The following is a 23,302-nucleotide window of genomic DNA, read 5'->3' as shown; positions in this document are numbered from 1 at the left end:
AACTTGCTCAGTCCTACTGATCCAACACAGATGTGATAAATTAAAAATGCACATCAAGCAAACGTTCGGGTATTTCATCACAATTCATCAGCCCCCTCAACCAGCCTGTCCATTAGCAGAAAGACAGAATGCACCCATGGTGTCACTGTTTGCTCACACTAGTGTGGTTAGAGCAACACATAAGAGTAAATAGCCAAAGAAGCAGAAAGTAGATATAGTTTGATGGAGATTCCCAGTGCTGGCCTCAGCTTTCTGAGGCTGATCCTGTAAAGCTAACACACACACACAGCACACCCATCATTAGGACCATACTGCCTGCTTTGGGTATTCTTGGCTGAAGCAGTCGATGCGAGTTGGGGAGCGATGCTGCCTCCAGGTAGGTCATTTAATTTGCACAGTCAGAGAGAAAGTGGTGGCCAGGAGGATTTCTAGCTTTCTCGCAGGATAAGAGACAGCAAGTGAGAAAATGAGCGAGCTCGAGTGTGTAGGAGTTAGCTGGAGGCGATCCGGTCCTGCAGGATCAGGCACTAAGTAACGGCGGTAATGCACTGTGGCTAGAAAGAGTGCTGTGCTATTCGCAAACGCTGGATGCTAAGCAAATGTTTACCATAGCACTTCCAAATGTGAGCGTATATGTAGGTAGGTGTGTGTGCATGTGTTAATGCCAATCATGTCTACAGGGCCTGTGAGATAATGTGTAATATATGTCGCATGAAGTTAACTTTATATGTTCTTGCTGTTATGAATTTAATAAACTGCCAACAGATACCATCCCAGCCAGCAAACTTCTTTATGGTAAATAACTTTTGAAACCTACTGCCTGGTGGGTTTCAGTGCTCAGCATGCACTCTCATGACATGAGCCATTTATAGGTTGCCAGTGTGAGTGCAGCTAAAAGTGACCTAGTGTACGCTGGTATATATATATATATATATATATATATATATATATATATATATATATCACCTGAGGAAATCCAGAAGGATCATGAAGGACCCGTCCCATCCAAGCCACTCCCTGTTCTCACAGCTTAAAGACCAGAACCAGCCGGTTCCAAGACAGCTTCTTCCCCCAGGCGGCCAGGCTGCTGAACAGCCAGTATAACAGTGTTCTGCCCAACCCTCCCCACTGACTGACACCCATACAAACTCTGCACCCTGCACTTACTTTACTTTACTTTACACTGTATCTATCAGACTTTCCCATATTATACAGCATTCTGCCCCCTGCACTTCCCAATCCCCACTCAACTCATTCCTTACCTGCACTTACTCATAGTTATTCTGCCACCTACTGGACTATTTCCTCACTTCCACACAAACACACACTCTAGATATCTGCATATCTACATAGCATCATATATTACTTATTCAGTCTTACTTAACATTTTTCTGTGCAATATATTTGTCTATAGTGTAAGTTATTACTGCTATCTTATTAAGCTATCTGTATATCTTATTTTATATTATATTGTATTGTATTATTCTTCTTGTGTACATTGTTCTCTGCACATTGGTGGGAATCTGCACCCAAGTTTTTCACTCACATGTACACCTGTACTCTGTGACGTGACAATAAAAATCTTTAATCTTGAACCTTGAATAGCAGTGCAAATACATAAACTTAGTATTTTCTTCTCTTGAAACCTTCCTTTAGTACTCCAGCTGCTTGTGTGCCAATTCTTTCTCTTTAAGAAGCTTTGAGGTGCGGCCCTGTAAACCTCGATCTTGGCTTTGTTTACTTTAAAGTGAGTTTGGGAGCCTTTTTTGTGTGTCTGCCTCAAATAAGCTTTAAACGATTTCGACTAGGGAACGACCGAGATGAATAAATCTGCCCTATTTTTACCTCCCATTCTTCTCACACACCCTGCCTGGCTTTTTGGAGTTTAAACAAGCCTGGTAGTGCTGTTTAAAAGCAAACTCTGTCATCCAATTACACGTGGCAGGCTCTGAGCTAAGGCTGAGAAGTTAAGGGGGACACTTTTTGCTGGCTTCGAGCTGTGTGAGACCATGTGGACCGGCGGCACTGAATGTCCACACAGAGCGATTAGGCACGGCTGGACTAAACTATTATCTTCACGAAAAAGAAACACAAAAACATGAACATCATTTTTGTTAAAGGGTAATAGACAACAAGGGTAAGAACATATATGGCTTGCGGAATACACCTACACTGAAATAAGGTCTCTGTCTGAGGTTTGTTTATGTTAATTTGACCCGTTTTAAAGTTTGAAGATCTAGGAAAAATAGTTAAAAGTATTTTTACAGTATTAAAACTTCCTCTGCTTGCCTTAATTAGGGTAATCAACATATAATATGAAAATTATTCATCTCACATATTTGTAACAACCACCCCCTGCAAAAACTAAAACTAAAACTAAATTGCGATGTTATGTTTTAAGGTTATGTAAAACTATTGTTTTATATGTTGGTCTTTTAAAATTAATAAAGTAGTTAAACATTAAAAAAAGTTTTTTTTTTATTTTTTTTTTATTTGTCCTAATTGAAGCATTACCTGTTAGAGGTGAGGAACACCATTGCACTAAATATTGATAGAATAATTAGCAATAATTAGGGGTTTTTTGGGGTTTGAAACTTATTTTGGATAATTAAACATGCACCGGGTCAAAATTACCCTGGAAGACCATGGCACTGTAATGTAGCATTGAGTGTGTTAACTTGTAATTATTAATCTGATAACTGCAGAAAATATGATTTTAAATTAATGCATAGATTAATTCATTATTGATGATTTATTTCATGTTTAAACCTTTTACTGTAAAACAGTTTGAGTTGTCCCTCTCCTCTCATGTATGAAAGGTGCTTTATAAATAAAGTGTGTTATTATTATTATTATTATTATTATTATTATTATTATTATTATTATTACATTTTTACATTTAGAGTTTTGTTTGATCATGTGGATATCAGAAACCTTAAACAATAAAATAATAAAATTAATAAATAAAGCAAGAAAGATGTTTTTAACAGGAAATAACCTCATTATATCATTTAAAGAAGGTACACTGTGCCCATGGTAGACATGTTAATACCAGCAGCACTCTGTTCCCTGGACTAAAGGTAATCTAATTACCCAATCATTAACTTTTATTTTTTATTTTTTTCATAATTAACTATGAAACAGTGCTGATGCTGAGCATACAACAGACTGGACTATTCATAAGGGGTTAATTTTAGCCCTTAAAAGTATAAAAATACCAAAAAAAAAATGGCTGCAGCTGGAAAGACATTGTGAAGGGCATTTTAACATGTCTGATATGTCCAGAATGCTGAGTAAAGCTACAGATAATTCTAAAATCTGTAAAACATCAAGAAAGATGTTCAAATAACTATATATATATAGATATTCTTACAAGTCTAAGACCAGTTTGAGGCTCTTGGCTTTTGTGAGGTCAGGAAAATATTTAATGTATTTTTAAAGAATACATTATTACAAGATTACTATTACTATATTTTAACTTTAATATACAATATATATAAAACTCCACACGTGTTCTTTCTTAGTTTTGATGCCTTCAGTGAGAATCTACAATATAAATAGTCATTGTAAAATAAAGAAAATGCATTGAGTGAGAAGGTGTGTCCAAACTTTTGGCCTGCGCTGTATAGAGGTTAGAGTTTAGAGTTAAGCAGGGATTTAATTGCCACAGACCAATCAAAACTGAGCACAAGCTGAAGCACTCTCTAAGATAAAACACCAACAGCAGCAGGTGTAACAGCTGCAGGAACTCATGCACGGTAGATTCGGCCTTTGGCATTCAGACAATGATCCCAGCTGTCCATCTGGGAGTGGGGGGATGGGATGTGGTCATGGTCCCCAGAGACAAAGCATGAGGACAGGCTCACTGACCAGAGCTTGGCTTCACAACTGACCCAGAGACCCAATAGATCTACATTAAAATACAATACAACTGCAGCCAAAGACTAAATAAATTAATTTAATATTTTTAAATTTGTGTTTTTTGTTTATATGCTATTGCAGGGGTATTTAAATAGAATTCAGTTTGGTCCAGTTCAGTGTTTTATTCTGTTTACTGAAGAAGCCTATAGTAGTTCTGTCAGTGTTTTATTTCATCAACAACTGAAAGACAAAACAAATTACACATATTAGTATATTTCAACAATATGTATTGTTTTAAATAGGCCTATCACAATAATTACATTTTCAGCCTATCATAAAATAAATGGAAACACCCTCAATAATTTAACATATCGAGTCTAATAATGTGAATCTATGTTCACTTTGTTTCAAAGTGATTTGATTTTATTTATATTAGATTTGCGCCTGCCTGTCATAATAATAATAATTATATGAATGATAAATTTTCCAATATATGGAGAAATGTTTGCTGAACTCGGCCAAAAATATCAGCTTTTTTTTTTTTTTTTTTTTAAAACAGCAGTTTTATTTTATTTAATATTATTACTGTAGCATGCTTTATTATGTTGTGGGTAAAACTGATGGGGGAAGTTGCCAATGCTTTTTGTCCCCTGTGGGTTGCCGTAGTTTTGAGGTAGGGTTGATTTGGGAGTAAAGAGAGCACGTAAAGTGGAATATTTTGCACTCTTGTCTCGGTTGTTTCTCTTTAATTCCTCCAAGAAACACCAAGAGGTTACATTACTGTTAATATGTTTTATAACTGTAGTATTTTAATGTTTTTTTTTTTTTTTTTTTTTTTTCTGGTGCGCACCATCTGTATTAGCTTTTCTCGCTTTATTCTCCCACTTCTCACCGCCTGCTTTGCCTGTGTGGCTCTGCGCTAGGCTTGGGAATCGAGAATCGATTCCTGTTGAGAATCGATTCCGTGTGTTTCGATTCCACGGAATCGTTTGGCACCTTGCTTAATGATTCTCTTATCGATTCCAGACAGCACGCTCACGCAAGTTACGCATGTTACGCAAGTTACGCATGATTCAGTAAGCACGTCTTTTCAATGGCGTTTACTAGGTTAAAACGCTCGAAAGTTTGGCTTCATTTCACACTACACAAGGATGGCAACAGGGCGTTTTGCAACCATTGTAAATTTTTGATAACATCGCCAGGAGGGAATACATCAAATATGCACAAACATCTGCGCACACATTATTAAAGAGTATTTGCTACATTTCCATATTGCCAGTTGCACATTGTTGTGGACATGTTGACCTTGTTGTTGAGTTTGTAAGGTCGTATGATATTTAAGTAAACAAAGTTGGTGCTTATGAAACTGTTTGCTCTCCTTTTTTCCCCAAATTGGAATCGATAAGAGAATCGATAAGGAATCGAATCGTTTCACAGAATCGATAAGGGAATCGGAATCGGAAAAATCTTATCAATTCCCATCCCTACTCTGCGCTCTCACATCTGCACAGATCTGATTGGCAGAGGAGAGCGTTTGGTGATCTTACAGCACACGTGATTGGTCTGTGAGTTTACTGCGCTGTAAAACACCTAAACCATAAATACAATAAAAGTTACGCCGCTTTAAATGAACACGCTCAGAATTAAATCCTTCTCAGTAGTTTATCGGTTTGGGTCCGGATTGGACAACGTCTGGGTCTGGGTCCGGACCCGGACCGCGGTCCGCCTATTAGTGACCCCTGTGCTATTGTAGTTTCTTATTTCCCCTCCCCCTCCACGTATCCTACTCTCTCTCTCCATCTCTCTCCATCTCTCTCCATCTCTCTCCATCTCTCACACTGGACCCCTTGAACCCAGTCAATGGTTAATGACTGCAGGCCGTGCATTTGTCTCCACCGTGCTCACTCAGGTCCAGCTTTAACCAAGACACGACTCCTGCCCCGCTGACATTTACACTGATACGGGCAATTAGAGTTGCCCGAAGAGAGGGGTGGAAGCAAAAACACCCCCCCAGCAGAAGAGCTTCTGGCAGGTAGCTAACGCTGCTCAAAAGGCCAGCCAGCTTCACGCACTGAACAGCTTTTATCATACAGACAGAGTGGAAGATTTAGTGATCATAAATATACACCAATACAGAACAGCAGTTTCAGATAGACAGGTCAAAAGAGAGGGGGAAGAAATCAAAGAATCCCCACCATCTGTTCATCCATCCATCCATCCATCCATCCAATGATCTATTCAACAGCATCTCCATCTGTCTATATTCCACCTATTTATCTATCTCTCTCTGTTCGTCTGACTGCATATATGTCCCTCTCTCTGTCTCAATGTATGACTATCTGTGTGTTTCTCTTTCTGCCTGTCTCACTGTATGGATATATGTCTTCCTGTTTGCTGTCCATTGGACTGTATGTCTTTCTCTTTGTCTAACCCTCTGTCTGCCTGCATGTATTTCTGTCTGTTTCTGTCTTTCTCTCTGTATATATATCCCTCTCTCTCTCTCTCTCTCACTGTATGCCTATCTATCTATCTATCTATCTATCTATCTATCTATCTATCTATCTATCTATCTATCTATCTATCTATCTGTCCGTCTGTCCGTCTGTCTGTATGTATATCTGTCTGCCTGTCTCACTGTATGGATATATGTCTGCCTGTCTGCTGTCCATTGGACTGTATGTCTTTCTCTTTGTCTAACCCTCTGTCTGCCTGCATGTATTTCTGTCTGTTTCTGTCTTTCTCTCTGCATATATATCCCTCTCTCTGTCTCACTGTATGACTATCTGTCTGTCTGTCTGTATCTATGTATATCTGTCTGCCTGTCTCACTGTATGAATACATGTCTGCCTGTCTCACTGTCTGTCTGTACCTATCTGTCTAGCCCTCTGTCTGTCTGACTGTATATGTCTCGCTTTCTGTCTGTCTGGCAGCTGAACTGTGTTTTTTGGAATGATGGAGGAAAGCCTTACTTGAATAGTAGATAAAGTTACTCCAACAAAATCAGAATAAACCATTTTTAGCAAAAAAATAAATAAATAAATACAAATAGATTTTAAAACAGTTCTAAAAAACCGATGCATATAATAAGCATGTGTTCCAATACTTGTGTCCATATTGTTATACGTATATCTATATTGTTATTCTTATCATAATTCTTAAAATGCATGGTGGTTAGAAATGTAAAAATAAAAGTAAGGCACATAAGAACAAACAGAAATGCATTAATGCATAAAGTGTCATTACATATAAAAACATACAATTCATATATTTAAAACAGCACTTTATTTATTTTATGTTGCAATTCTTTCAACACCACTAGATGGCAGCCTCTCCATATTCCATCATCTGAAGCCCATCACAGCCACCCTCATCATCAAATCTTCACCTGCCTTTACATCAAATTCACGCTCGAGAAATCCGAACAAGCGTGAAGAACAAAGGTGCTGGAGACGTGGGAAGACATAATAGTGTGAAGGCAAGGTCACACTGGGCTTTGTGAATGTATGCATAATGCCTGTGTGCACAGTGATATCAGCACAGCCTTCAGACAGACACCGTCTCTTTGATGTTAAAGGGGGAGAGAGTTCCACAACTGAGGCACAGCTACAGATGCATGTGCGGTCTTCGACACCGACATTGGGATGAGATGATGAGCGTAAAGAGGACTGCACTTCTGCAGAATGCTGAACATCTGTTTGATCTGACTAGTACATGTCACAAAAATCTTATAATGCATCTCTATTTTTCATGCTTTTCACATTTCGACTTGATATACGATGAAAATGGGAGTGGTTCTTTACATTCTGTGTCAGAATATTATAATTAATGACCTAGCAGAAATGCAGCTAAATTACTTGGAATGTAATATTTTTTACAATGACTTTCATTTAATGTTAAGGTTTTTTTTTTTTTGCAAAATCTGCCACTTTTAGGATACAAAAGTAAAAAAATACACTAATTTAACATTGATAATACATACATATTTATAGAAATAATATCTAATCTATAGTAATATAATCTCTATACAGTATAGTTGGCATTAAACAAGTCAGAACAGCACAGAAATTGCATCCGCATTAAATAAATAAATAAAAAAAAAGAAAGAAAGTGTTGAAACCTTTAACTGGTCATGTAAATCTATGACACTGTACCATGCAGTAAATGTTTATTCTTAAAAAATAAATTATTATTATTATTATTATTATTATTATTATTATTATTATTATTATTATTATTATTATTACATCCCTTTTAATGAATGCATCTAAATACTTCTCCCAATAGTTAACCAACTTCTAACTTAGATGTACTTAAACTTAAATGCACACAAGCAGCTTGTGCAGTCCATGTAGAGAACTATTGCCCAGACTACAACTACACAACTGTGAACTACATATACCACAATGCAATAAATAGAGAATAAAACTCACATCAAACTCGTTGAGTGCAGCAGCCAGTTCTCCGATGCCGGCGTGCCCGTGCTTTTCTTCAGTGGGTGAAGTGGCCTGGGCGGCGCTGGAGATGCCCCCAATTGCCTCCTGCACCTGTTTGAAGACGTAGTCTCGGTTGGCACGGGTAGCGGCCACATCGGGGTGGCGGAGGAAGGCCTGGGAGGCTGTATAGAGCATGGTGGCATTCTTCTTCAGAGCCCCGCGAGCAGCCGCCATCTCATCCCTGCAGTGAGGGTCCTTCAGTTCCTGCAGAGAAAACATAGTAGACTTCTTTATTTACGTGCATTTAGACGAATATACAGTCATAACAATGCACTAAAAAATTACGGCACTACACCACTTCTATTAGAATTCATTTTTTTTTTATATAATCAGCAGATGCAATTTATACACACACTCAGACAGACTGAGCCATAAGGCACAGGCACAGACGTGATCATCAGACACGAGTGTCTGAGTTACTGAAGCTTGGCATTGCTTTACAAATATGATTGCTGTCAAGCAAACAGCAAACAATCTACAGTTGCATTATCACTGGCTGTTCTGCAGACTGGAAGCAACAGTAATGATAAGTTTCAGCTCTTTTAAAATCTGAAGGCATCTAACTCTGCTTTAAATGATTGTTTTACTAGTAACTAATTTGCAGTAACTGTATACAAACAGATAATAAAGAAAACATAAAAGAATCACATGCATAAAAATCTGTTGCAACGTCAGGGGAGATAAGCTAGAATCAAGAGGGTGGAAGAATCGCCTGGAAGAATGAGGAACTATGCTATCTTTAAGACTCAAATCTCAAAAGGCACAAATGGACGCAAATAACATTTTTTTTTCTGGAATATCCCAACATTGCGGAGGTACACGAAGTTCCAAGCAAACTGTAAACGGTCACAAATAGAGAGGAGTATTGGATGAACTTAGTAATATGATTTATATCGTGCTTCAGGGGTTGTTAGGGGTGTCACGATTCTCTAAATCCTCGATTCGATTTTATTTCCGATTTTAGGGTCACGATTCGATTCTCGATTTTTTCTTTTTTTTTTACAGCAGAGAGGCCTATGCCAGTTTTAGATTAGTCTATGGTCAGTCATTGATTGGTTAATCAAATTTACAATATCTTATTTCAAGAGGTGGGCTTGATAAAAGTGATGTAAAGTGATACAAGTGATCTGTAATACACCACATTAGGCACTAATGGTCTAATTTAAATAATTTAATTTAGATATATATGTAATGCCATCTAGTGGCTTTTTTTGGTAGCAGCAGTGTGCACTATTAAAACAGCAATGTGCAACATAACAAAATAAATAATAAATAAATACAGGAACAGTCATGTACAAAATAAAAGAACAATTAGAGCCTTAACAAACTGAACTCTATCCTACTATAACAGTTAAACATGAAAAATAAGACTTTAAGACTTTTTCGGTCCCTGAGAATGACAAGTTTTCTTTCTTTAATAAAGATATATTATTAACTTTATCTGAGACAAAGATGCTCCTTAAGGTACCAAAACTATTAACATATTTGAGGCTAGACAAAACAACTGTTATTTTTATATTTTTAAGTTTTTCTTTAAGAAGATGAGAATGTCCACATTCTCTGGAGAAAGAGCTGCTCTTTGAGCTAGTGTGCTGCACCGTAGTGCGCATCAATCCTTTTTTGACTTCAAGGCTCGAGACCATGACATAATTTTGATCGATTTCGATAAAATATCAAAATCGTGACACCCCTAGTATGATGTATTCCCGGATACTAGCTAAATAATAAATACCCAAAAACCAAAATCCATCTGATGTGCACTCGGACACCGATAACTTACGTCACCTTGCCATGAGCACAATATCCAGGGTGTGACATCATCAGTCACAAGATAACACCTCACAACATATCAGAGTTGCCAGTATTTAACAGTATATTTCACGTTTTTTGGCCCCAGTGTATGATGTAATCTGCATATTGTACCTGCTGTCGTCGAGCAGCAACGTAGTTCAGCTTGACCATCTCCTTTCCAAACTCTTTAAAGCGATTGGCCAGGTCCTGCTCGTTGTTGGCATTCTTCACCGCCTCCAGAGCTTCCTCCACCTGACACACACACGCAGAGAGACACACACACGCAGAGAGACACACGCACGCAGAGAGACACACGCACGCAGAGAGACACACGCACGCAGAGAGACACACGCACGCAGAGAGACACACGCACACGCAGAGAGACACACGCACACGCAGAGAGACACACGCACACGCAGAGAGACACGCACGCAGAGAGACACACGCACGCAGAGAGACACACGCACGCAGAGAGACACACGCACGCAGAGAGACACACGCACGCAGAGAGACACACGCACGCAGAGAGACACACACACGCAGAGAGACACACACGCACGCAGAGAGACACACACACGCAGAGAGACACACACACGCAGAGAGACACACACACGCAGAGAGACACACACACGCAGAGAGACACACACACGCAGAGAGACACACGCAGACACACAAGCCAATTAGGATTTAAACTGATCACCTTTGGGAAAAGAGACTTTCACAAAATCCAACTTATTTCATGATGAAGATTAATGAGTCTGAATGTGCCTTCACTTTCTTTCAACCATAAAAAGTGATTCATTCTGTGTCCAAGTCGTCTCTGAATTACTAATCCTCTCTGAAATGTTCCAAAACGCCATTCTGCTAATCTCTAGCTTCATTTCTAATCAGTCTGCTCTCTTTAATGAACAAAAGAATAAAAAAGGAATATGAGGAGAGAATGAATATCTCGTTTTTAAACATTTGAGTGTTTCTACTATTGAGAAGTGTAGAGAACTACAGTTTTAATGGCATAACTTTTTACAAGGTCAAAAGTTTTGTATTTTGTAATAATTTATGAATTATTTTTAATAAACTATCAATTATTTAATATCTACTATATATTTTAGTATCTATTTAGAATTTCTTAGTACAAACTACAAATGATCCAGTGTATGTCATAATGAATTACTTCTACTATGAGTTCCTCTTGATCTACAACTACATGTTACTAAGCAACCATCCTGAAATATTCAGTAACTACTATAAATATCTTCAGTAATTATTCAGTATCTACTACAGTATTGGTTATTAAATACCAGAAATTATATTTAATTATGAATTATTTACTAAATACTATGAATACTAAATACTAAATACTTCTACTAAACAATTTATAACAGTGAAAGTTTACTTTTCAGACTTTAGAATTTAACAGAGGTGGAAAGTAATGGATTACATTTACTCAAGTTACTGTAATTAAGTAGATTTTATGAGTAATTTGTAATTGTTTAAGTAGTTTCTAAAATAGTTAGTTTTACTTTTACTCAAGTACATTTTAACATTTTATTTCAAGTAATTTACTTTGCTACATTGGAAAAATCCCAATTACTGAGTAAAAAATAAAATGCTGGGGAAAAAAAAACAATTGTCTGTATAAAACTACAAAAATACAGTTTATAGTCACCTGTATGACCATAACTTAACAGTAAAGAAAAAAAAGAGATCTTAGAAACCTATACCACTTGTTTTTGAAAATGTTTTATAGGAATGATAGTTTGGAATTTGGAATATTGGAATATTGGAATATTTAGAATAATAGTTCATTAAAAACAATTTAATTTATGATTTGTTTTTAATTTTTGTACATCAAATAATTTAAAGTAACTATGTAACTTTTACTCAAAGTACATTTTAAATTGAGTACTTTTTTACTTTTACTCGAGTAGATTTTTTGATGGGTACTTTTACTTTTACTTGAGTAGAATTTTAGCAAAGTAAAGGTACTTTTACTTAATTACAATTTTTCAGTACTTTTTCCACCTCTGGAATTTTAAGAGGTAAATCAGTAACAAAGAAGTGTTTGAAGTGTATCATCTACTGAGACACCTTAGCCTTTGCTTCAAAGCGCAGAGAATGAGAGTTTTTAAAGTCCTAGCCAAGGTCACAGACTGTATTGTGTTATTATCTTATGAAAGGTAAAGACATCAATGAGATTGCCAACCTTTACTCCTGACCAGGGCGTCTGCTCCATAAACTAGCTCTTGTAGTAAGCAATGTGTTTACCAGCAAGCTTTTAGTAGCTCCAACAGAGCAAAGGTTTCCAAAAGATGCCTCCAATTAATGCAGGAAGTAACTGGAAGCAATAAAAGCTCACAAAACATTTAATAAAAAATAGTCCCCGCCACAGAGCTGCATGAGGAGGTCCTACAGCCCTACAGCAGATTCACATGGGCTTCATTTATATGCTAATGCACAGGTAAGGGGGATCAGAAGAGCTCAGATTGGGAGTGAACAGTACGGCCGAGAAGAAGCTTCAGAGAGGAAAGGAGAGAGAGAGAGAGAGAGAAGGAGATTCTCAACCAGAGCCTGGGACGACCAAAAGGGCTTTACATATCTACTGTGCCCTTCAGAAAGTGAGAGAGAGAGAGAGAGAGAGGGAGAGAGAGGAAGAGAGAGTCGTTCTACAGTATCAGCCAAACATCATCACAGAAATCAGCTTAATCAACAGACTAATCACAACTCTTCTTAAATAATTACAACATAGAATTATTATTTATTTATATTTACTTTTATATGTAAATAATGTTAATATATATATATATATATATATATATATATATATATATATATATATATATATATTTTTTTTTTTTTTTTTTTTTTTTTTATATGCATTGTTATGTATTTATTATTATTTTTTTACCTTTTGTATTTTAACTTCTTGTTTCATTGCTTTGGCAAAAGTTGTTAATTGCAATTCATGCCAATAAAGTATTTTAAATTGAAATTGAGAGAGAGAGAGGGAGAGGGAGAGAGAGATGGGAAAGAGATAGAGAAAGAGAGAGACAGAGAGAGAAAGCCCCACCCTACACTAAACCACCCTGCTTATATAACTATATATATAACTATATATGTAACTATATATGTAACTATATATATATATATATTGTAAGCCATTTGAATTTGAATTTGAGAGACAGAGAAAGAGGGAAGGAGGGAGGGAGAGGGAGAGGAAGAGAGAGAGAGAGGGAAGGAGGGAGGGAGAGGGAGAGGAAGAGAGGAAGAGAGGAAGAGAGAGAGAGAGAGAGAGAGAGAGAGAATGACAGCAAGGGAGAGATGTTAGAGAGTGTTTGAAGCCTGTGTGAATGGGAGGGGAGGTGGGCAGAGATTGAGTGAAGAGCTGAAAGGCGGAGCCTCCAGGTGGGGGCGCCTGTAGTTTCTAAACCTGAATATTGAGTCTGAAAATGAGTCTGAAAAAATAATGAGAAATTTTTGGAAAGATTTGTTAGTATTAAGTCAGGGTTTTAAAGGATTTTTATAATAATGTCAAGTAACTGCTACTAAAACTCAAAAAATAAAAATAAAAATAAAAAAAGCACAAATCAGTGAGATAGTATAGGTTTTGTTAACGCCTTGAACCCTACACCTACTATTTATTACTGCAAGTTATTCAGTATCTGCTATGAATTATTCAGTATCTAATCTAAACTATATATTGAATTGTATTAATTATTTAGTACAAAACTATATAATTGGATTATTCAGTAACTACAGTACTAAATTCAAAAAAATATTCAATCTGTTATTGATCAAATTATTGTAACAGTTATGTATTATACAGTTTGCAATATTAACTATTTAGTAACTACTATGAATATAAGCTAGCAACTAATATGATACTTGTGTTTATAGCATTTATTTGTACTTTTGTACTTTATTTTGTTCAAGTTAGGAGGGCTAGGAGTAAAGCTATGAGCTCACATCACACATCACAGTGTTTAAGAAAGTTATGTTTATTTTTCATATCGTTGTCCATCTTTAGTGGGCAGTGTATATATAGCCCAAGCCCTGAGACTGGAAATAAGAATAAGACAGGTAAAGTGACGTACGATTTTGAGGTGGGCCAAGAGTCTCATGACGTCGGCCATGTCTGCGAGGATGAGAAGGCGGGTGACTGCGGACAGCAGGGCGCGAGCGGCGCGGACCATGGTGCCTCGCTTCACTGAGGAACAGGGATCATCAGCAAACTCGGAGGAGGCCACACGCATCGTCTCACCTGGAAAAGAGCACACACAAACCAAACACAATTTTAACAATGCATATATGTATGAGGGAAACTTCAATATGGAATACCAGGATGGTTTTACAGTCATATGAAAAAGTTTGGGCACCCCTATTAATCTTAATCATTTTTAGTTGTAAATATTTGGGTGTTTGCAACAGCCATTTCAGTTTGATATATCTAATAACTGATGGATACAGTAATATTTCAGGATTGAAATGAGGTTTATTGTTCTAACAGAAAATGTGCAAAAGTATGGGCACCCTCATCATTTTATTGATTTGAATACTCCTAACTACGTTTTACTGACTTACTGAAGCACAAAATTGGTTTGGTAACCTCATTGAGTTTTGAACTTCATAGCCAGGTGTATCCAATCATGAGAAAAGGTATTTAAGGTGGCCAATTGCAAGTTGTTCTCCTATTTGAATCTCCTCTGAAGAGTGGCATCATGGGCTCATCAAAACAACTCTCAAATGATCTAAAAACAAAGATTGTTCAACATAGTTGTTCAGGGGAAGGATACAAAAAGTTGTCTCAGAGATTTAACCTGTCAGTTTCCACTGTGAGGAACATAGTAAGGAGATGGAAGAGCACAGGGACAGTTCTTGTTTAGCCCAGAAGTGGCAGGCCAAGAAAAATATCAGAAAGGCAGAGAAGAAGAATGGTGAGATCAGTCATCAACAATCATCTTGCTGCAGATGGTGTCACTGTGCATCGCTCAACAATACAGCGCATTTTGCACAAGGAGAAGCTGTATGGGAGAGTGATGCGAAAGAAGCCATTTCTTCAAGCACACCTCAGGTGACTCTGTTTGTGGCGTGCTTGCAGAAATGGCTTCTTTCGCATCACTCTCCCATTCAATAAACCTAATTTCAATCCTGAAATATTAATGTGTCCATCAGTTATTAGATATATCAAACTGAAATGGCTGTTGCAAACACCCAAATATTTACAACTAAAAATGATTAAGATTAATAGGGGTGCCCAAACTTTTTCATATGACTGTACATCCCTTAGCAAGTTATGACTTGGTTATTCAACAAACATCAAAAAGAAGCAGCAAGTGAGAAATAAACGAAACAATAACATGTTTTTATTACAGCAGACAGTAATTGCTTTGTAAAGGGTTCAGGTAAGTCATGCAGACCCTTCCCCCAGACCCCCATCTGACACAGACCCTGTACAGAAGCTGCGCAGTGGGGATATCTCTCTGTCTCGCGCTTCTTAATGAAAAGTATTAAGCTAATCCAGAGATCATACGAGCTGGCAGGGCTATTCTCCGTGCCCAGGTTGCTGGGTGCGCGGGGTGCGCGGGGTGCACAGGGTGCGCAGGGCCAGCTGCTGGAGTGTGATTAGGCTGAGCCTGGTCGGGAAATCAGCATGGGTAATTGAATCAGGAAAAAGACACCCAGAGACAAGAAGAAGAGCCACAGATGAGGAGCACGCTGTCTCAGAGTGACCTTCAGCAAGAGAGGGACAGTGTGTGTGTGTGTGTGTGTGTGTGTGTGTGTGTAGTATGGCAAGCCAACTAAGCCAAAACGTGTGGGAAAGAAAATCACGTGTTGACAGATAAAGACATGATCTTTTTACTTTTTACGAGGCGTAAATTTATGCCGTCTACACATCACATACTTTTTTTTTTTTTACCTGTACAGAGGTAGGTGTGAAATAGGGGGTACATCATAGTCACGTGATTACAACGTTTCAGTTACGTGGACCTTACGTGCAGAGTGTGTATGAGTATGTATTGGGCTATGTCACCGTATGTTGACACTGCGTTGTAACCCACGTAAGCGTCTTATGAATATGGAATACAATACGCTGCATGACATCATGTTTTGTCAGGCTGCCTTATTACAATGCAAATGTATGCATAGGTGCGTTTACTGATTGGATGTTAGATGCCAAGACGTGTATACACGAACAGTTTTATCGCCTGTACACGTGATATTTTTACGTGTGGAGTCGTTTCTTTCCCACACATTTTGGCTTAGTTGGCTTGCCATAGTGTAAAGGCATTTCAAATTACATTTCAATGTTTTCGCTGTAGACAGACAGACAGACAGAAGGATGAACATACAAATTGGCAAAAATAAAGATACAACGGTTAGATAAACTGATAGATATATTGATGACTGGCTGGTTAAGTGAATGGGTAAGTAGACGGATAGAAGGAAGGACATACAGTCAGGCAGACAGACAATTGCTGATAGATAGGTGGTGAATAAATGGTCTGGCTTTGGATGGAACAGATAGATAGATAGATAGACAGACACAGACAGGCAGACAGATATGTGGCTAGATGGTTAGACAAAGGCACAAATGGGTAGATACATGAACAAATAAATGGATGGATAGAAAGACAAACTTTTAAACGGATAGACTGAAGGATGGACACACAAATGGGTAGATTTACCAAAAAGTAAACAGATAAAAAGACAGATCTACAGCTGAATGGATGGATGGATGGATGGACAGACGGACAAGTACAAAATAAAGAAAACATAATAACAACCAATAAAAAGACGTATAAAAACAGAACAGAGAGACAAATAAATAGAAAGATTAATAGAGATATACATTTTATTCATAAAACACAAAAATTATTCTATATTCTAAGATTCTGGACTAAAGCAGAATAGTTTAGATGGGTAGAGTTGAGAAGGTGTTGTAAAGCTCTTGTGTAAAGGCACTAAATGATGTATGATCCTTTTTTGTATAGTGTGTTTTCAGTGTGCGAGTGTTAGAGTCTTCTTCCTCTGGCTGTAATAAAATGACAGTACGCTGGCTATTCTTACCCACTTGTCTCCACACTTCTCAGGGACACTGAAATGTCAGAGGCTTCTGCAGGCTTTCCTGACTGTTTTCTCTTTACACATCACCACGGGAGCTTATTAACTTCTCTTTTACTCCATCCGTTTTTTCCACTTTATAGACAGGAATTCTAGACCTCTGTAGCTATCTCTGTAAAACTCATTAATGGTGTTTTCACACATAAAAGGCAGAAATAAAGTCTGAACAATGGTTCATATGTTTCTGCCTCCTTCTTGCCGGTCACACAACAGTATGAACATAACAGACTCTCCTCTTTTTTGTTTTTATTTCTAAGTGTCAATCTACAAATACAGACATGACTACTGTAGGCGTTTGACCCATCACTACTAGGGGTGTAACGATTTCAATATTTTATTGAAATCGATCAAAATTATGTCATGGTCTCAATCCTCAAAAAGAGGATCGACGAACAGTTGTTTTGTCTAGCCTCAAATATGTTAATAGTTTTGGTACCTTAAGGAGCATCTTTCTCTCAGATAAAGTTAATAATATATCTTTATTAAAGAAAAAAACTTCTCATTCTCAGGGACCGAAAAAGTCTTAAAGTCTTATTTTTCATGTTTAACTGTTATAGTAGGATAGAGTTCAGTTTGTTAAGGCTCTAATTGTTCTATTATTTTGTACATGACTGTTCCTGTATTTTTTTATTATTTATTTTGTTATGTTGCACATTGCTGTTTTAATAGTGCACACTGCTGCTACCAAAAAAAGCCACTAGATGGCATTACATATATATCTTAATTAAATTATTTAAATTTGACCATTAGTGCCTAATGTGGTGTATTACAGATCACTTGTATCACTTTGCATCACTTATGTCAAGCCCACCTTTTGAAATAAGATATTGTAAATTTGGTGAATCAAACCAATGACTGACCATAGACTAATCTAAAACTGGCATAGGCCTCTCTGCTGTAAAAAAAAAAAAAAAAAAAAAAATTGAGACTCGAGAATCGAATCGAGACCCTAAAATCGGAAATAAAATCGAATCGAGGATTTATAGAAACGTGACACCCCAAATCACTACTAAGCAGGGTTAGGTTTCAGCAAAATATCAGTTATTTTTCTTCTTCTATTAACCTGGCATCAGCTTCCTAGAGGAGGTCTAAAATTCTGAATTATCCCAAAAAAATATTTTTTCCATATTTTAAAAGAACTGGAGCATGGTTTCAGTTGAAATGATGGTCCTTTGGTCTGGACTGTGTATTACTGTCATATTGCAGAACTGCTAATGATAAAAGCTACAGATGCTCTTCATGGTGACCGTGCACACAGAACGCTTATTCAGCACCACACACACACACACACACTAAAAGGCGTGCTCCCTGCTTCCCTAATTGAATCAGGATTGAGCAGATTTCCTGCTGCTGTTCAGGCCTGGAGCCAATCCCAAGGTCAGCCAGACCAGGACAATAAAGGCCAAGGAGAAGCCTGATCGATCTTACTATGGAGAGATACAGAGATTTCCTATTAGCCAGGACAGGTCATTTTCTACCTTAAATTCACACACAAACAGAGCTACGCATAAACCATAGGAAAAAAAAACCCTGGAAGTAAAGGTTTTCAATTTTAAGGTTCCTCACACTCATGATCTACTTACTAATCATAATACAATAACACAAACACGGCTCACTACTGAACCATTTAAATGCAACCTACTGTTTTTTTTTTTTTTTTTTTTTTTTTTTTTTTTCCAATGTGCAGTGCTCAGTGCTTGTGTTGGCGGTAGGGGTGGAGTGTTAATAGAGTGTCCAATAGCATCCCACACAAGTCTGACAACGTGGCGGGCCACGGCATAGTATCTATGTCTTCAAGGCAAGCTGTTGAAATATATAAGCAGTATGTGAACGAGCTTCAGAAAAGGTTGGGCCACTGGTTGCAGGACCTTATTGTAAAATGTTAGGCTCGCAAAATGCTTATTAGGAAAATCAATGGTCATCCAGCATAGTATAAAACTGCACTTGTCACCAGGCCTTTCAGGACATGTCTTCGGTCCCTCTGTCTGACACATTGCAGCCCTTGGCAATGTGGATGTGGTGTTAATGGAAGTCGCTGTAAAGGCCTGCGTGCATGTAGTCCTGCGTAGAGCAGCCGTCCACCAATGGTGCTGTAGTCCTGCGTAGAGCAGCCGTCCACCAATGGTGCTGGCAATAACTGGATAGAGGGCAAACCTTTCCGTGATTGATGTAGGTCTATCAGATCCTTCATGTGGCTAGTGTGTGTCTTCTTCTATGCAATTTCTGCAACAGAAAGCTAATGCAACATTCACAGGACTGGTATGGAGTGCAAAATATTGCCCTTCTCGAACATTTGCATTCAACCAATTGCATGAACTTTCAGGTCAGTTTAAAGCACTTATATTGGTCCATTCATTATTTTAAAATGAACACTTTAATCAGGAACTTTAATTAAGTTAGATTTACATCAAAATGCAAGAGTAAAAATGGAGATGAACAAGGTTTAAGATGGAAATACAAGACATGTACATGACTTATTAGTGCTTATCAGATATAATACTGTTTATTAATCTTACACACGTAACTCCCCTAACTCACAGAGCAGAGACCGGGGAAGTGAATAAACATCATTAGGAAGTGTAGATTAAGCCATGAGTGGCTAAATGAACAAATGATTAAGCAGCCTATTAGCACACAGGATAACTGCTGAGTAAATTGCTAATTATTAAGCTGGAATAGCCTTTAGCTGAAAGTATGTGATTGCTAAATTGAGTTGTGAGGAAAGTCTGACCTGAATTAATTATAGCATGCTGGCTTTACCATCCACAGCCTTACTTACCTGCAGCTACGAGATTAAAACACTCTGCTTTACTGACAGTCCAGCATGTAGAGAAGCAGTTAAGCTCTCTACTACAGTGTAATACCTCCTCCTTAAGACTCTAAATACATTTTTAGTGCTGCTACACATGCCTAGATGTTAGTTTATGGAAAAGGTTGTCACTGCATATACACACTTAGGCTTATTTGTGTATGTTTAGTATGTTTGCATTTTTGTAGCACATTTAGTTATTTATATGATTTATATGTTCCTGTTTTGTTTATTTCAATATATTGTGTATATTTAGTTCCATATATTTAGCTTATTTCTGAGAGTACACAATGATGCTCTATGACTGCCAATTATTCACTGATGCAATAATTCATATTTCTGACTGGCAAATGCCTGCAAACCTTTTGGTCTAACATATAGTGTTTGTGCTACTTTTAAGATAAAACAGTCACTAAGACAAACTTGGTAGATAGACAAAGGATACCAGGAACAAAAAATGATTAAAATAGACTAATATGGCACATGTGTAATGTGTAACAGAACATGCCAGATCCCCCAAACCAGTAGCCTGACCTTTTTTTCTGAACACTCTCTCTATTGCACTCTCTATTCCAACAGGACAATGCTCATCCCCACACTGCTGTTGTCTCAAGAGCATGCCTTGAAGACACAAATGCTATGTCATGGACATCCATATCAGCAACATGTCCCTGATTGAAAATCTTTGAGATTATATCGGGCGTGCTATCACACTCCATCCTACTGCGAAATCAGCGAAAATTGCATAAACATTAAAGCTGCATGGGATGGAGTATCACAGGACAATTTAAATTGTTAAAATGTCCAGCATGTTGCATTACCCATGCATTGCACAGGACATCTTTATGTGTATGTGTATAAATATTGTTGATGTCCGTGTCAGTGTTTAATCATTTATTGTTCCTGGTAACTTTCATCTACTTTCCAAATAGCACTGCAATCTGACGTCTCTCTGGGTCATGAATGGATAAACACCTTATACAATGTATACCTGCTTTTCTCGCTACTCAAGCATAGATACCTGTATAGCCTTCACTACTATTTAGTTGGTGTTTATATGTGTACTTTAATACCTGTCTTTCCTTCCTTTATTTCTACATACTCTCTCCATTGCTACAGATCTATCGCTACCAACAAGGGCTGTCTCATTTCTGCCAGCACATCCATTACAAGCATGAAAAGATAAACAGCAGCAAGGAGACGATGGCATTATTGTTGTTTAGAAGCAGCTGCTGGATTTAAATTTTGACCTTGAAGCTGAATATCTGCTCTAATTGTTTACTGTTTATTTGCTGTATAACACTGTACATTGCTCTGCTATGCCTTTCTGTTTCTGAACATTCGGTGCAGCCCTAAATATTATACTTCCTAGTAAGGAAAGCTCATTAACATAAATAAGTAGCTACAATGACTTTCTATTGTTTGTAAGTGGATTAAAATGACATATGATTTATTATTTCTGGGACAATTTATGATCTAAACAAAAATCATAAATTGTCGTAACCAGCCTTGTTTACAACAATTACATCTGCCTTTTGACACATTTGACATTTCACACTTATTTTACACATTTTACCTTTATATGTACCTATTTGATTATTTTATTAAAAAGAAAAAAAGAAAAAGGTTAAATTAAACGTTTTAATGTGTATTAATGTTTTATGTGATGCACTGCACTCATGAGTAATTAAACATTATAAAATTTAAATGGCATTAAAAAAACGAATCATTAAAAAGTTTTATTTTTAATCAAAAAGCAGAATACGAGAGGGACTTTTATTTTAATTAATTAATTTACACTTATATAAGGCTGCCGTGATCTGCTTCTGTAAGCATGCTTCAGCAGTGGCATGTTGGGCAGCAGCCAGAAGGCAGCAGAAGAGCAGACTGGCTGAGAGAGTCTCTGTAGATCAAGTGGCCTCCAGTTCAGGGAAGGTTAATGAACAGAAGGCGTTACGCTGAAACTTTCTGAACTGGTTTCTGTGTTCAGATGCAGATTTTATTCTGCATTGGAAAAAGAAACTCAAACATTGCTATCTCCAGTTTTCACATGGTGGCAATCGAGTAAGCTTTCTGAAAGTTTCTGGAACCAATAGTTGTTAAGCCTGATGAATTTAAAGAGAGAAGAGCATCAGCATGAAGCCCTTCACAGCAATACTGAAGCTCTCATGCAAGACTGTTCACATGTTTAACTCTAGGATGTTTAGTCTGACACTGCTGCTGCGTTGTGTTGTGTTAAAGCTCAGGATAATTTCATAAAATTCATATATATATATATATATATATATATATATACATTACTTCTAAACTAAAAAAACGTTGAAAAATAGAATTAATTAACAAAATCGTGTGCATAACCTTTACTGTGGTTTGATTTAGGGTTAATGTGGATGAAACTTAGTTTTAAATATGACATGCCACATGATTCAAATACAGTGTTGGGCACGTTACTTTGAAAAAGTAATTAGTTATAGTTACTAGTTACTTCTCCAAAAAAGTAACTGAGTTACTCCACTATAAAAGTAACTAGTTACCAGTAAAAGTAATTATTGCGCTACTTCTGTTATTCGCCCCATAAAAAAAATTAACAAAAGAAAATAAATTATGTAATTACTATTATTATTAGAAAAATAACAAACGAAAATAAACCCACAATGTTGACAAAAATATAATCTAACAAATAAAAAAATAGAAACAAAAAACTTTTCACGAACAAAGAAAATTACTAGGACTGAAAAAAAAAAACGGAAAAAACAAGTAAGCATCTGGGGATGAAATTAAACAAAACAAGCCACACTCAAAGGAAAAATGTATATATAAACAAAACAAAAGAATGGAAAAAAAACAACAACAATCTAATGAGCATTAAAATGGTATTAATATAACAGTTTAACAGCTGGATCAAACAGCTTCATCAAGGAGGAAAAGAGAAAACAGCAGAAACCGGAGCAGCAAAACATCCTTAAAACAGAACTTGGCCTGTCCAACAATTCTCTCATTAACCTCTACCAATTCTAAACAGAGTAATATTCCTACCTGGAGTAAAGCCGTGGAACAGTGAAATGGTGATGATAGGAAGAGATAAAGCTACAGAGATGTGCAGCAGAAACCAAATGAAGGCCTCAGACCCCTGCACAACACTACAATGGCAGGCAATCACTGAATTGATTAGAGCAGCAAATAGTCACAATTGTGCCTCACTTCACCACACCAAACCCACAGGTAAACC

General features: G+C 37.2%; 1 protein-coding gene across 2 annotated transcripts in view; it reads right to left on the bottom strand.

The window, feature by feature from the left end:
• ctnna2 (catenin (cadherin-associated protein), alpha 2) overlaps positions 1-23,302 on the bottom strand; it is a 622,967-nt gene that overhangs the window by 484,591 nt on the left and 115,074 nt on the right. For both annotated transcript variants that reach the window (XM_049472311.1, XM_049472310.1), the window contains 3 exons: positions 14,237-14,403; positions 10,278-10,397; positions 8,292-8,558 (listed from right to left, as the gene is read on the bottom strand). In XM_049472311.1, coding sequence (XP_049328268.1) covers positions 8,292-8,558; positions 10,278-10,397; positions 14,237-14,403 — 554 coding nt within the window. The remainder of the gene's footprint in view (positions 1-8,291; positions 8,559-10,277; positions 10,398-14,236; positions 14,404-23,302) is intronic.

This window comes from Astyanax mexicanus, chromosome 25, assembly GCF_023375975.1.
Source record: "Astyanax mexicanus isolate ESR-SI-001 chromosome 25, AstMex3_surface, whole genome shotgun sequence".
Lineage (NCBI taxonomy): Eukaryota > Metazoa > Chordata > Actinopteri > Characiformes > Acestrorhamphidae > Astyanax > Astyanax mexicanus.
The sequence above is the reverse complement of the archived record's forward strand: the minus strand, read 5'-3'. Positions and strand labels throughout refer to the sequence as shown.